This window comes from Ostrea edulis, chromosome 2 (assembly GCF_947568905.1).
Source record: "Ostrea edulis chromosome 2, xbOstEdul1.1, whole genome shotgun sequence".
Classification (NCBI taxonomy): domain Eukaryota; kingdom Metazoa; phylum Mollusca; class Bivalvia; order Ostreida; family Ostreidae; genus Ostrea; species Ostrea edulis.
In genome coordinates, this window is record NC_079165.1 from 2185474 (window position 1) to 2202476 (window position 17003).

Genomic DNA, 17003 nt, shown 5'->3' on the forward strand with positions numbered 1-17003 from the left:
CATTAACATTGTACATCAACATTGTACATCAACATTAACAGTGTACACCAACATTAACAGTGTACATCAACATTAACAATGTACATCAACATTAACAGTGTACATCAACATTAACAGTGTAGATCAACATTAACAGTGTACACCAACATTAACAATGTACATCAACATTAACAGTGTACATCAACATTAACATTGTACATCAACATTAACAGTGTACATCAACATTAACAGTGTACATCAACATTAACAGTGTACAACAACATTAACAGTGTACATCATCATTAACAGTGTACATCAACATTAACAGTGTACATCATCATTAACAATGTACATCAACATTAACAGTGTACATCATCAACAGTGTACAACAACATTAACAGTGTACATCAACATTAACAATGTACATCAACATTAACATTGTACATCAACATTAACAGTGTACATCAACATTAACAGTGTACACCAACATTAACAATGTACATCAACATTAACAGTGTACATCAACATTAACAGTGTACATCAACAGTTTCCATCAACATCAACAGTGTACAACATCAACAGTGTATATCAACAGTGTACATCAACAGCGTACATCAATCAACAGTGTACATCATTAATGTACATTAAATGTGTACAAACAAGAAAGCTATAGAAATATAGACTTGTACGTACCCCAATATCTGTCTCTACTCGCCCACTTTGTGTGGTTACCGAGATACACCGTGAACTTTAACATGCATTGCATTTCCTGTGTTTATTCCATAAGGGGATTGGAAATTTTTTGTCAAGGAATGCGTGTTCCTATAGATAGAACACACGGAAAGATACAACAATACCTGTGCAATACCTTTGCAAATACTTGGTGAGGTTATGTAATTGTGTGCAGTCTAGATTTGAATGATTTCATTTAAACTAGAAATTAAAAAAGTGCAGAACCTAAATATTGAACACATGCATTGGCATGTCAACTCACATATTTCTGCCCCCCAAAAAACCCCCTAAAAACCATGTTTCACACAAAGCATTTATATATACATTGTATACGGTTGATTGTTGTATTAGAATTAATGATGAATGAAAATGAAAGATCACACGAACAAACAAATCGCTAAAAGAAGGACCTGTGTTTGGGCTTGTTAACTTCCAAAAGCGGAGTGGAATATTCCATACTCTGAAGGAGCTATTTAAAACCCGGTGTCGATTAAGCGACCCACTGATTACAAAGTATTTAATTCATTAGAATCCAATTAACCTTTCATAAACCCCACAGTTCAAATTACAGGAAAATAAACAACTGAATTCAGGACAGTACTGGTGAACAGGACGTAAGTTGCAGTATGGATGAGAGGGCCACCATCTTCTTTGGGTGGATTTTTCTGTTGGAGAAAAGCTTATTTTGTGCAATTCTAGGGGCGGTGGTGATGGCACTTTCTTTATTTAGGTGGAAAATGTACCATTGAGGTCACAACCCTCACCCTCTTATTCAAACTGAAGTGTTTGGTCAATCTTAGCGATGAAATGGAGATATGTGGAATTTCAAAGCACTTTTTGTCAAAGACATCGATCGGATCCATCTCAGGATCACCATGATACCTCTAAACCTGTGACTTCTGAATCTCATGACAATGGCTGAGAAGTCAGTTAATTCTCTATGGATACATGCAGGCTTACTAGTCCATCTCTGCTCTCTCGTGCCGCTCACAGCAGAGCGATCGTGGAACTACTCTAATTACATGCCGCTCACAGCAGAGCGATCGTGGAACTACTCTGATTACATGTCGCTCACAGCAGAGCGATCGTGGAACGGTAAACCTGGAATCATTCAGCGATTTCAGAATTGTTATTCTAGAAAGGACAACGGAGATATTACATATTGCGTAAGCAAGCATACATATGTACATTTTATAGGAAACACGTGACAAATTGAAAGGTTTTAGAACAAACATATAATTTTAGAACTAATTGGAGATGGATCATAGACGACATAGTAGAAAGCATAAACACAGAAGTATCTGTGTACATTTAATTAACTGCCTTCTAACTATTTTTATTTTCTAAAACCTGTTTCATTTTGTGCATATTTCAATTTTGCACCATCGCCTACAAAATGGTTACATAAGATTGAATCACATTAAGATACCGACATAGCTATATGAACTACATGTATAGTTTTTCCGACATCAATACATTATACATGATTTATGCAAGAGCGATAGTAAAAAAAAAATTTAAAAATAGAACTGGATTTTTAATACTTGAAGATGCGTATATATTTGGTAGAGAAATCTCTTTAAAATTCAAAGATTCCGGAAAATGAACATGTTTGAAAAATTTACAAGTCATGCGAGGATTATTTTATGTCTATGGCAGCTGTGAATTTAGAACAGAGTGCAAACAAATTAAAATTGCTTGGAAAATGCGAAAACATTGAATTCTGGTAAAAAAAACAAACAACAACAACACACGACCGAGTTCAAGTTGTGCACGGTGTAAGGGCACTTGAAGGAAAAACTGTCATCATCATTTCATTGGAAAGCGCACTTCACCTGTTGAAATCTATTACTTGTTGTACCTGTACCAGGTAACACGAGGTTACTAGATTTATATAATAGATTCCTATACTACAAAAATAACGAATATACGGATATTTGTGTCAAATATATTTTATCATCGAATACATTTAAACATTGTAGATATTTGTGCCAAGTATATTTTATCATCGAATACATTTAAAAAACACTGTATTTTTAAATATAATAATTCAAGGAAAATATTTGTACACATGTTTCAACAGGAATCACAAAATGTCAAGTTGGTTTGTTCCGAGGAATCTCAAAAGTTCATAATTGGTTCCCAAAAGCGTAATGCCGGAGAGCACGTGACAATTCTGAAAATAAAAGTAGACATTGTACAATGGTGCTCCATGTAGATGAATAAATTCAGTCCTTACTCCACAAACTGCAGACCTTTCCAAACCCTTTCTAAATAAGAATTTCAGTTGGATAGATTTAAGTAATAACTGTATTGACATCATTCAGACAAGTTTGATGATCTGCGTCATGTGAGCGTTTATATTCTTCCGTTACGAACATTCTTTGCATATATGGGGTCTGGAGAACTTGATCATTGTGGTCTATAATTTCCCTCATTTGAAAAAAATGAAACTAGCTATTTTTATCTCTAGTAGAACAAAATGAAAGGACAAAACGTTGTTCAAAACTTCGAGAGTAAGTAGTTACTGACAAAAGCAATATGGTGTAGTAAAGTATATCTTTCCAAAAGTTGCCTCCCCATTGGGGCCCATCTAAAAAGCCCTACAGTAACTCCTTATCTTCTCTGAGTGAAAATCATTTCTCTTTCTTATATAATCCAGTTCCTTTATTTCATTTCATGCCAATATGCATTTTATTGCACCAGTGTTATTACATAAAAGCTTCTAAAATATGTTAGTGGTAGAAGTATACCAGAAACGATTTTTGCAAAAATTGAAAATTATCGGAGGAAATTCAGTCCACAATATACCTTATTCAGTTTACCAATTTTTATTAATTTTTCTATGCAAACTGACTAAACAATGATTATAGTTTATGCATAATTATTATGCTGCAAACTAACTCTTCAATATGACAAGCCCTTTTACTATTTATTCGAAAAATAAGATATCTCTTTAAATCAAAGAGATATCTCTTATTTTAAAGAAATATCTCTTTAAAATGAGAGATATCTCTTAATCTTAAGAGATATCTCTTTTACTGTAAGAGATATCTCTTACACTTAGAGAGATATCCCTTTCACTTTAAGAGATATCTCTTTCACTTAGAGAGATATATCTTATACTTTAAGAGATATCTCTTTCACTTAAAAAGATATCTCTTTCACTTAAAGAGATATTTCTCTAAGAATTCCTAGAGAGATATCTCTCAAAGTATAAGAGATATCTCTTTAATCATTGAAAAAGAGATATCTCTCAAAGAGAAAGAGATATCTCTTTTCAATATTTTTATTAGTTTAAATACTTAAGGAATTCTCCCTAAAACGGAAGCCCGCCAAAGCAAATCTTACCATGATGGCTGGGGTGTTGCTAAATCGCGGAACGGAAAATGGAACGGAACGGAAAACGGAAAATATATTATGCAATAATGTTATGAAAAGGTCAACATTTTGCAAAATCAAAACGCTTATTATGAACAAGGGATGCAGAAATTACAGAGAGAACAGAAAGTCATCCTCAGAATCCACCATTTCATATTGATACCTCATACTTATGGAGCATACTATTGCATTATTATGTATTTTTACATGGTGTATTTTGTGGATGATTGTACATGTACCAACAGGCGCTTGCTTAATAATTTGCATAGTAAGTTTTAATAAAAATATCAAGCAAGCGCCTGTTGGCACCATCTTTTTTCCCCGGCTTTGTCATCCCTCCCCCCAGATTTTGACAGTATGTTGTTTCACAAATGAATAAAAAATGAATAAGATAACATACTGAAAAAGACTTGAATTATAATTGAACCCCTTTCAAATTCTATTACTTTATTCTGGCTGGTATCACAAGATAAGATTTTATGAGCCTATCCAATGAATAAAAGGTACCCACAACCCCACCTCCCCCCAACCCCAACCCCCCAACCCCGAAAACAACATTGTAAAAGATAAAATAATTTTTTGAACAATTTCCCCCAAACATAGCCTTTTTAAATCGAACGTACTTTTAATTGAACTACATATGTTTAAGATAACTGAATTTGAATTTGAATTTAGTTCTACACCTGGTACAATATACATTTCTGTATCACATCAAATTTTAAAGCGAATGAGTCCGGTGAAGAAAAAGGTTTTGCCTCAATTGGGATGAATCTATGGGAAAGTTCGTACATTTACCGATATCCTGCGGATTAATGTTGAAACTGAAGAGATACAGCGGGAAAGAAAGATTGAAACAAAACCAATGTTAACTAGGGTGAAGTTTACGACCAATAGTAAGAGGAATTAATAATATAATATATGAAATAGCTAAAAAGCTAACACAGAATTCTATACAAGAATTTAGTTTAAAAATTAACTGCCAGAAGTTCTCCCTATTTAGGATTGGAGTGCTGCGGTTACTAAGTCTCCTGTTAGTTAAAAAATAATAAATCAAACACAAGGTGTTTAACTTGTTGACTAAATAAAATCATGAACTATGTTGTAAGTACACACATACACGGTATTATGTGTAAATACATGTACATGTGCGTTAATGACGTTTTGCCACGGGGGGTTATAAACCACGTGTGTTCTTTTTATTCGCTATCCATAGGTGTCACTGCTCGCTAACACCTCTGTCAATGACGAAAATCAAAATTCTTGTGAAATGCCTTGTAAATTCTTATACTAACGTTTTACTAAATTCGCTTACTCAATTTATGATGCAAAATTTTAAGATAAAGTTGTTTTATCGATTGTAAACAATTCCCAAGTTGTTGATTTTAATCAAAATGACCCCCCCCCCCCGATTTTTACCGTTATCTTATCTACATTAATCATTCCAATTCTTAAATTCCTTTCCGCGTTTTAGCAATACCCTGATGGCTGCAATCCCGCGGGAAGATTTTGCTTTTACCGCATGTCATTGTGAAATGTATACAGGTAACAAAAAAAAAAAAAAAAAAGACAATAAATTGATGAAATATGCAAGCTAGACTAGATTTCGCCTCTCGGCAACTTGACAATGTTACCCCCAACAACCTCTTCAACCTTTCCCGCCATTTGTACACTAGAAGTATTTTGGTTGGTTAAAAAATAGAGTTACATCATTTCAATGACAATGCAACAGGGAGAAGTCAGTATGATCATCGGGGGGAAAATCTAAAGAGATATCTCTTTAGGTTAAAGACATATCTCTTTTTGAAAATTTAAAGAGATATCTCTCTAACTTAAAGAGATATCTCTTTTTACGTCGATAGAGAGATATCTCTTTACGCTAGAGAGATATCTATTTCTCATTGAGAGATATCTCTCTAGCTTTGAGAGATATCTCTCAAAGAGAAAGATATATCTCCCAAGCGTAAAGAGATATCTCTTTTCGTTAAAGAGATATCTCCCTAGCGTAAAAAGATATCTCTCTAACTTACAGAGATATCTCTTTAACCAATAGAGATATCTCTCTTATTTAAAGAGATATCTTATTTTACGAATAAATAGTAAAAGGGCTTGCCATACTTCTATGCAAACTGACAGATTTTTTTTTAATTCAATGTAGTGAATATTTAGTGAAAACTTTCAGAAAAAGAAGTGATGCTTTAAAACTGCAAAAATCATTATAGTTTATTATTCATATGTTGGTATAATACTGATATTGTCCATTTACTTGTGTATACACCTGATTATGTACATGTATGTACTCGTTTCCCCCACATGCTACATCCACATGTAGTTTGCAGTTCATGTAATTTGTAGTTAATGTTGTAAACTTTTTTTTTGAAATTTCCTTCTTTATAAACTGTCTTGCTGTTATGCCCTCTGGGCCCAAAATTGGAATAAACTTATCTTATCTATAGTGATCATGCTACAAATTAAGACAAAATTCTTAATAAATCACAAGTACATACGATTTAAATCTGCTCCATTGGAATTTCTAGATTTTTTAATGGAAAGGTGTGACCTTCAAATGACCTTAACACAAAAAATTAATGAGAACTGCGACACCCACTTTTCTATGTCTCTAGAGAATGTATACATTTTATAGTTGTTGCATCCGAAATACATGTATTACATTTCAACGCATTCAATGAATATGAGAAGAACCCATCCTCGACCACGTCAAAACAAACAATGACCCACTCAGAGTTTGGATTTCTCATGATCATTGTCACGTAGAGTCTGGATTTTTGATGACCATAACCCACGCAGAGTTTGGATTTCTTCATGATATTCCTTTAATATAAGGGAGATATTTCGGTCTTAATGCTTCATTGCACATACTAGTGTAGTCTAGGGATATGATTAATTTCCTTATAACTTGACCTTTTAACCCACAAGTTCACAGGTTAAACATATTTGCTGGTACTCTAATAAAGATATGCGACTTAAAAATCATTGTTCAAATCAATACTGTAAATTGGCCTTGACATCTGCAACTTGACCATATAAAATCTAAATTGCAATTGAAGATGTCTTTATAGGACTTTGACCTTTGCATCAAAGTTAATTTGTAAATTCTTAAACCAGAGTTCTACAGCTTTAAAAACAGCATCCAAGTTGGGATTCGTCCCAGTGTGGCTTTAAATAACCTTTATGGTACCTTCACACTCACAGATTTTTCTTACGGATCCTTACGTATTCCACAAATCCGTAAAAGTACACGGATTGTTACGATTTAGACCCTTTAAAGAGCTGTTTAAGAACGTTTTAAGAGTATTTACGGGCCATTTACGGTTTATTACGAGTTCTTGTGATACATTTACGGCACACATTTACGATTTGTTCCGAGTGAACACAGATAAATACGAGCAATTCACGACATTTTACGAGCTTTTTAGGGATTGTTACGAGTATATTACGGGAATTTATGATTTAGCTTAGCTTTTACGTGTAAATCACGACCTGTTAACGTGTTGATAACGTGCTGTTACGAATAGTTAAGAATTAGTTACGATTGTTTACGTTTTTGACTCAAAAGTGTTCGCAATTGGCTTTGTATCATCATTCGACAACTGACATTACTTGTAACAACATTATAGGGTTATTGAACTTATATAGGTGAATACAGCCAACGAGTGCCAATATTCACCTATATAAGTCCAATAACCCTTTTATTATATAGCTAAAGTATTTAGTTGTTAAACTACTAGATATTAATACCTTATTTTGTTTACTAAATCCACATAACCTTGTATCTACAAAACAAACCTGTCTATACATCAGAGAATGTTTTAATGTTAGAAATAAGTTTTCAACAGTTTGATATTTTGTAATGTATCAATATATATGTGTATCTATGTATGGCTAACAACACATTCTTATATAATGTGCTCTAGTGCCAATAAAGAATTGAATTGAATTGAATTGAATATTCCTTTTCACTCAAACTACTCCAAAATAGACGAGAATCCATCAATATTGGCAGTGTGCAATAACAGCATGCATTTCTTAACTGTTCAATATTTAACCCGTCATTAATGCATGAAGCAAACTGATTTTGTAAATGGGGACATCATAATTTATGTCCAGTAAAACATTTTGCTTAAGTAAATATCAAATACCGGCTCTGTCAGATTCGGAGGACCGTCGTCTGCCATTTTGGCTTGTTTACGTCGTTACGGTAACGTCAATATTGAACGCTCATACTCGGAATGTTTCGGGAGTATACAATTTACGCAATACAATGTTAGCAATGTTAGCGTTCAATAAATTCTCAGGATATTGAACGCTAACATTCTCTAGATTTTCTGGGGTTATTTACGGGAAATTAAATCCGTGGACAATCGTGATTTTTATTTTTTGACATGTCAAAAAATCCCTCCCCCACTCTTTCACGGATCCTTACGAGTGTGTGCGAGTTGTGACGAGTTATTAACGGATACTGACGAGTGATTTATGAATGCTTACGATTGACTACGAGTCGGAGATCCGTAAGGACTCGTAAGAAAAATTCGTGAGTGTGAAGGTGGTATTAAGGATTTAAACTCTGATAACGATACAGGAGTTCGTCCTGTGCTAAGGCTTGGGGTTACTGTCCAAACCCGTGTTCAGCTACCCAGCCCTCATCAAATCTATACGGACCTCACAGTATGCCTTTACCTTCTTCATCCAATGAGCCGTTTTCGTTGATATCGGCGTCCTTAATGAACTGCTGGGCTGTACGCAGGGCGTTGCTCTCACTAAGGTTAATGAAATACGTAAAGAAATTTTCTATTTCTTCTCCAGTCAGTTCCCTGTCGTCGTCACTGTCACCGAAGTCCATCATTACAGCCTTTAATTTATCCATCCCCATTGATCGCTGAAACGAAACGAGAATTGGTCTAGTAACAGAAACAAAATCTTTAAAAAAACAACACACAACATAGTGTTACGCGGGTTTCGAGATACGCCTGAGTTATTTCCCTTTGAAGAACTCTCGCACATAGTAAGGCGCGAAACAACTTGTTTACATGCGGGAGTGGGACGAATATTCATAACTGTATAAGTGAATGTGTTCAGTAAGTTTGAATAAATTCTCATCCGCAGTTTCATCACCAAAATTCGACTGATATAGAAACTAAGTAAATGATTAAGTATTCAGGGAGCAATTAAATACATTGGATTCTTACTATATCATGTTATTTCATGTTATTTCGTTGCTCATTCGTTTCATATCTAGGTTATTACTTGCAAATATGACATTGTTTTTATGATTCCACTTTAGTAACACATTTCTTTTCATAATATTTTGTATTTCCTACAGTTACTTAGTTAAAGAGAAGCCGCTTTTAATACATTGTATCATCTTCCTCACTGACTGTACCCACATCATTTAAAGTTCCACTATATGTACCTCCGTACCTCCTTGACAGAAGAGCTCTCATCTCGAAACAGGCGTAACCATAGTCAATAGAGTATTCTAGACTTATATTTGATTATGCATTACACTTTCTCTCCGATATACCAGAACTAACTATGTTTTAAAACAATTCCAATCCAAAACCCCAGTGATGCTGAAATATGGGAGTAGCCGGAATACAGCTGAAAAATCTCTCTCTCTCTCTCTCTCTCTCTCTCTCTCTCTCTCTCTCTCTCTCTCTCTCAAATATTTTGGTCACGAAATTACAGAGTATCAAATCATTTTAAATCCAGTAGGCAAGAGTATGATGTTTCTGTGAACTTTTGAACTCGGCTTCTTTCTATATTTTTGTCACTTATCCGAAGTAGACATTTTACTTAAGTAACTTAAACAGTTCCCCGCGTGGACTATAAATTAAAGTGGATTTTTGTTCTAAAAGCTCTGTGTGAAATGATTCATGTAGATCTCAGGTTCTGATAAGTAGGATTGAATCCTACTTAAGGATGCATTTGTCCTTCGGAGAGGTCACATAACTTATATCTCTGCTTCTGCAACCTAAGGTCATCGCCACGTGTTCCGGGGTCTTTTTATAAAAATTGTCATCAACAACAAAACCGTCGATGAAATAACATCAAATATGAACAATTATGGGCAACAATTGATTTTCATTGCACTAATTCTTACGACTGACATTCCTACAGATAGACAAACAAACAGACAATAATTGTGTTGAAAATAAAAAAAAAATTAAATATTACGTTAATATGACATAATTTTTGTGACGTTTATGTATAGTTTACATGTTTTGTTAACTTTTACACTTAATTCTTTCATGTTTCTTGCATAGAAAAAAATATGAGCGCAGTAATATAAAAATGAACGCCATAGTATAAAAGTGATTTCTAGCATCAGAAACAGTTAAAAAGACAAGACATAAACCGAAGGACGACTCCTGCAGAAACTCTGGCTCCCGCCATGTCTTAACCGTTGTCTCACACTCTAAGCTGATAGAAAATAGCCGCTTACCCTCAGTACAGTGTGGATTAGTTCTGCTTGTATTGCGGACCACGTGACACAAACAACGACGATAATGGCGGTTATCTTCATTCTCTGAAAGAAAGCACGCTGTGAAACACTAGAACATTGCCATATATAGATGTAGACTAAACGTAATAGAATACAATCAGCGATAAATGGTGAAGTTCAATCCCGTAAAAAATACAACATTATAAGAGTGGGGCAAACACGGACCCCTAGACACACTGGAGGTGAGACCAGGGACACATTTTACAAAAGGAACTTACGACTAAAACCAAAATATTTTTTTTTTGCAAATTTATTTTGTTCTTTTTGTTGATCAAATTGCGACATTAATGTGAAGAAGAATCATTTTATATAAGCATAACCACACAAAATTGATTGGGTTGACAAGTTTTTAGAAGTATGTAACATTGTGCGTTCCGGTTTTGTTAAATAGAGTTCGTGTGCTGATCAGGAGTAAGCATCCCTTTTGACCGGGGTCATATCCGCCGTGAGCCCTATATCTTGATCAGGTGTATGGAGCAATCCGTATGTAAAGAACGGCCTAACAAACGGCACGAAACACCTCAGACAACATTTAAGGCTTATTTAAAGCCAATTATTCACATTTATCTTCTTGTAACCAAGCATGAATGGATACATTGTCTAATTCAACATTTGTCATGGCCATCTTTATTATGAAGAAGAAAAAACCCAGTCGCAATAGCTTAGTGGTTAGTGCGCTTGTGTCGTAACCGGAAGTCCCGAGTTCGATTTTCAGTTCCGGCGCCGCGTCTAACTTAGACGTTTGACATAGGTAGTGGCTGTTACTTCATCAATTGGTAATTAAGTCGGTGTAAAGTTCTCCAATGGGACGTCAAACATACAAACAATTAAAAATAAAAAACAAAAACAAAGATTGCTTGTCATTAGACAACGTGTCAAGACCAAGAACCAGTCATTTGACCAAGATTTCTAGTTGTCATACTTAGGTTTGTAATCCGCACGTTTTCCACACAATGGCACTACTCGTGTGTCGTATGTTGCATGATCACTCGAGATACGGGCGAATGTGGGTAACATTAAAAAAGCATTGCATAATATTTTGACACGCGGAAAATTCTTGTTTATTTGCAAAACCAATTTCCGTATGTACGACAGATGCAGACACAAATTAAAGTCCATGACTTTCAAATCGATATCTATAAGATATCTATAATCTATAAGATAAAATTGATATATATATAAGATATAATTGATATTTATAAGATATAATTGATATATATAAGATATAATTGATATTTATAAGATATGATTGATATTTATAAGATATGATTGGTATCTATAAGATATAATGATACCTTTAAGTGAATAAAATTTACATTGTGATTAGTATCCAAGAAATACATGTAGTAAACAACCTCAGAATGTATTCACAATTTATTATTGACTTTTTTATCCTCAAATTATGGTCATGTATGTAATCTGTGGGTTAGTCCCTCCAATTTAATGCAGTCAAACTATTTTAGGACTTAATTAAGGACTCCTGACACATACAAACAATGGATGCATGTGTTGATGTACATTTTATTTTCACATCGTTTGGTTGTACATGTAATAAGTACAAATATATGAATTTCTATAAAAAATAAATAAATAATAAAATAAGGGGCTTGTAAATTTTCTATGATGATCAAATTTGAAATATATTACCCCTTCCAATATAACTCTATGCACATTTTCCCCACTGTTTTGAACTTAATTGAGAAAAAATGGGAATAAATAACTGTACATGCCATATGGTAAATTCTATTAATTTTACTTGTAAAAACATGAATTTGATTTTCATCATTTTTGAAAAAAAAACCACTTTTGTATCAAGAGTCGTTAAATACTCGAAAAATAGGGACTTCTAACAATTAATTGTCGTCCTCGTTCTGAGATCTGCTTTTAATTAGAATCATTAAAAGGGACAGATTGTGTTTTAATCCAAAGCGTACATGCACACAAAGATATATTTGTTCTCAAATACGCATAAGAAATCATTTAACACGAGACCTTAGTGTACTATACACACAAATCAAGATTACCAATGGGGTATTCAATTTCATGTATGTATATGTATATTGTTTATTCACCAATCAAAGGCCCTCGGGGACATGTACAGTTTAACAAGCAATTAATTATAGCAAATATATAAATAACAATTATTCAGAAGTACTAATACTGTCAGATTTCACATTTCTGCACTGCTGCAGACAAGATTTAAATAACAAAATGAATATATGTATTGTAAATTACATTACTATGAATTAAGAGTACGTTTTGGGAGTTAATGCTTTCATCCCCCCTCAAGGCTTGTACAAATACTTGGAAACAGTCCCCCGATTCAAAATAATTTTATATAAAAACGGCTCATTCTTAAACCCTGTATAACCTTTTATCATTTTCCCATAAAGAATAATCAAAAAGTGGATTGAATTTATTTCTTCATTCCTCTCAAGGTACAAACACTATCACTGAAAACATCAAGATGTTTTTCTCATTTGGTAATCGTTGTTTATTTTACACGATTTTCCCATAATAAATCTTTCAAAATGCATTTAAACACCAAGACCAGCTACTGCAATTACAGGGGAGATATAAAGCAGGTAGATATATTACTAACCTTTATTTCCAGCCGCTCTGTTTGGTGTTGGATTCAGAAAGGGACATCTGCTCGTCTGCAATTCCAGGAAACGGTTACAGTACAGCTACACGACAACCCTTTTATTGAGCTGGTCCAGTAAAACGCCTGCATTGTAGCAATACACGATAACGTCATCAATTGATTGTCCAGTCAGCGCTAAGTGGATTGTCTTCGGAAATAGCAGCTGCGCATTTGTAACGGATAAGCAGGAACTCCCGGATTTTGACACATTTTGAAATGCCAACAACTCTTTATCACCGAGGAAGATTTATCTTGGGAGTATACAAGCAAGGAATTAAAACAAAGTTCAAAATTTTGTCGTATTAGACACCCACCACCTATTTATCTGGTTTTAAGACGGCAATTGCTTTGATTTTTCATAATAGCATCAATTATATTTGACGAACATAGCTTCTCCATTTTAGTCAAAGAGGAATGGTTTCAGACACGGCGAAATATCGGCTAACATATTGTCAACACTTAGAATGTTTCTAATCAAAAACCCTCTCTCTAGTCTCAAATCTGTTTTTATCATTTTCGTTCTGTACTCCATTTTAGGATTCCATTGACACCGATACATGCAACGTAAACTCCTGGCATAAATACATGTTCTGACGTATTGATAGGTTTTACAAAAAAAACCAAAAACGAATATTAGTCCAGGGCATTTTTTCTAAATAATACAGACGAGTCTTATTTAGATAATAACCCCAAAAAGTCTTAGGACAAATTGCTGTCGTTGACAACGAGGCGAATCATGTATTGTTGGAACCAAATTAATCAATGTATTGTACAGAAAATGAAGTTTAAATAAAGGGTGAAGATAACGAACAGTGATCAATCTCATAACTTCTATAAAGAATACAAAATAAAGAGTTGGGCAAACACGGTTCGTTGGACATACAAGAGGTTGGATCAGGTGCCTAGGAGGAGCAAGCATCCCTTGTCAACCTAACTTCAATTTTTTGTGTCTCAAGCCCCATAACCAACTGATTTTTTTAATTTAACACAAAAAATGGCAATCTGTTTCTCCTTGTAACTGCACTGATGAGACTAACAGTATTCATCTTAGATAATATTTATTAATGACAAAACATGAATAAGATCCGACAGCAGACGCACTGTCCATTCTAGTCTTCTCGTGGACATACAGCAGTGGGTATATACCTGGTAAAAGAAAACAGATATGACTGTATTTTACATGCAGTACCTGTATGGATAATTAAATTTTATACATTTATCTTCTGTCTTGAATACAATAAAGAAATTATGGTGGATGAAAAGCTTTCAAAATTGTAGTCTTTCAAAGTCTTCTCATCTACTCACGGGCAGCCTAAACTTTCTTCATGACAAAAAGCTCTTCCTGTGGCCTTCAACTCTAAATTTAGATACATGTATGATGTATATTGAAGAAGTTAATATATCCCTGTGAACTCGAAATAAAAGACATCACAGAATCTTTCACATCTGCTCCATGTTTGAATATTGAATATTTTATTGAAATGTTTATGTCAAATTAAACTGTATGACAAACTGAATGACTACAGTTAGCTTCTCCATCGTCAACGTCCCATATTTATGTAGGAATATTCCACATCATCTATATGAAAGGTGAAGATAAGGAACATTGATCAATCTCATAACTCCTATAAGCAATACAAAATAGATAGTTGGACAAATACTGACCCTTGGACACACCAGAGGTGGGATCAGGTACCTAGGAGTAGTAAACATCTGCTGTCGACCGGTCACACCTGCCGTTAGCTCTATATATCCTGATCAGGTAAACGGAATTATCCGTAGTCAAAATCAGTGTGCCAAGAACGGTCTAACAATCGGTATGAAACACGTCAGACAGCATTTTACCCAATGATAGGTTGTATTGGCAAACTACATCGCTATAACGACCATAGAATCTGCGAAATGCTGACTTTAATCGAGACTGTTGAAACCTCTGTACCATCAACTTGTTTGTCAGTAGCTTGCCTCGATTTAAAAACAGACCATACGCAGAACAATGTCTTGCGTATCGAATCAGTTGAGAGATATAAACACCATGTGCAGGTGATAATGGAATATTGCTACATAAATATGGGAAGTTGACAATGGAAAAGCTGAAATCATACCGTTTGACATACAGTTGAGTTGTCAGTTTGCCATTAATGTCTACTTTCAATAAAATATCAATATAAGTTTGAAGCAGAAGTGGACGACTCTGTGGTGTCTTTTATTTCGAGCTCACAGGGATATGTCAAATAGACATATGAATGAAAGTTATTATTGTTAATGGACAAAACGTCGTCGATATATCTAAATTGAAGGCCACAGCAAGATATCTTTTCTTCTCACGTAGACTTTTTTTTTTTTTAGTAAAGACTGCTTCATAGGAATATAAAAACAGGTCAGAGGAGCACAATTCGTGCCCATGGGAATACCAACAGACTGTTGGAAGACCTGATCACCAAAGACCACAAAGATATTTTTAATGAGGAACTCTAGCATATTTTTTTTTATTTCAACTTCAGAGTACTTGTGCGTAGAATTAGAGTGGTGTTTAACAAAGTAATTTTTTGGATGACTGATCATTAGATAGGAACGTCTCCGTTTTCCATTTTTGTTGACGAAGCAACTGTCTATAATGTCAAAAAATCTAGTCTTTAATTTATCGTGAGGAATGGTCGTGGAAAGTGTTGAAAAGTCATAGGTTTAAATGTTATTGATTTGGGAAAAGTTTTACGATTTCAAGTTTACTAAAAGTTGTTTAGAAATTTGTTAGAATCCACATTTGATTAACACCACTTCTGGCATATGTAGTCACACAGTAAGTTTGGAGTTTCTCCTTCACAGCTGTTGATATTATCGCGAGGAGCAAAGATAGGGGCTTGGTAGAGCACTTACTGGATCCAGCAATGTATCTTTGTAAGGGTTTTTATGTAGTTTAGGAATCCAGTATAGGTACGGTAACTCATATTTATTCGACCCATTGACTGGGATATTAAATGTGTCGATGTGTTTATGTCTCTCTACCGATTTGACAAGCGAGAACATGTTCTACGTATGATCAATTTCAAATCCAGGGCATGCTACTGACAAATAAATTAAGGTAACTGGGGTTTCAACAGTCTCGTCTAAAGTCAGCATTTAGCTAATTCTATGGTCGTTATGATAATCTTATTTGAAAATACAGCTTCTTAGGTCTAATATTGTCTGACATGTTTCATATATATTGTTAGACCGCTCTTTGACTACGCTATATTCCGTTTTCCCAATCAAGATATGGGGGAGGTTACGGTGGTTGTAACCGGTCAAGAGAGGTGCTTGCACCCCGTATGCGCCTGATAACACATCTGTCATTTCCAGGTGTCCTCGTTTGCCTATTCTGAATTTTGTATTCCGTATGGGATTTATAAGATTGATTACTGTTCGTTATCTTCACCTTCTCCATTCATTAATCTGCTTTATGATTTGCATCAAAATCATCCGAGAGTATCCGACCGAATGACAGGTTATATTTGCAAATAAGTATCATTATTGCGACCATATAATTTTCAAAATTTTGAATTTAAAGACGTTCGCACCTGACATCGCACCTGACATTTGGAGTAATGTCAATTTTTTGGGAAGTGTATTTTTGATTTTTACGTTGAAGAAGAATTAGGAAATTTAAAAGAAAAACTGGAGTCGCAACGCTTGTTATTGAGCTATAGTGTTCTAAACATGACCTTTTTGCACTTAAAATTTATTCAATTAAATTTGATTTTTCTGTTA

The 17003-nt window shown here is 34.4% G+C and overlaps 3 protein-coding genes across 3 annotated transcripts in view; all 3 read right to left on the reverse strand.

Moving 5' to 3' along the window:
* LOC125681844 (sodium- and chloride-dependent glycine transporter 2-like) overlaps nucleotides 1-692 on the reverse strand; it is a 60229-nt gene extending 59537 nt beyond the window's left edge. The window contains exon 1 of the mRNA XM_048922098.2: nucleotides 673-692. The gene's annotated coding sequence lies outside the window, so the exon portion shown is untranslated. The remainder of the gene's footprint in view (nucleotides 1-672) is intronic.
* Nucleotides 1-17003, reverse strand: part of LOC125681851 (N-alpha-acetyltransferase 50-like) — a 205487-nt gene that overhangs the window by 86919 nt on the left and 101565 nt on the right. The window lies entirely within an intron of this gene.
* Nucleotides 2648-13347, reverse strand: LOC125681853 (uncharacterized). Its single transcript, XM_048922109.2, has 4 exons — nucleotides 13215-13347; nucleotides 10553-10636; nucleotides 8788-8986; nucleotides 2648-2887 (listed from the first exon to the last, which is right to left on the reverse strand). Exons 2-4 carry the CDS (start codon nucleotides 10631-10633, stop codon nucleotides 2841-2843), a joined length of 327 nt encoding a protein of 108 aa, XP_048778066.1. The 5' UTR covers nucleotides 10634-10636; nucleotides 13215-13347; the 3' UTR covers nucleotides 2648-2840.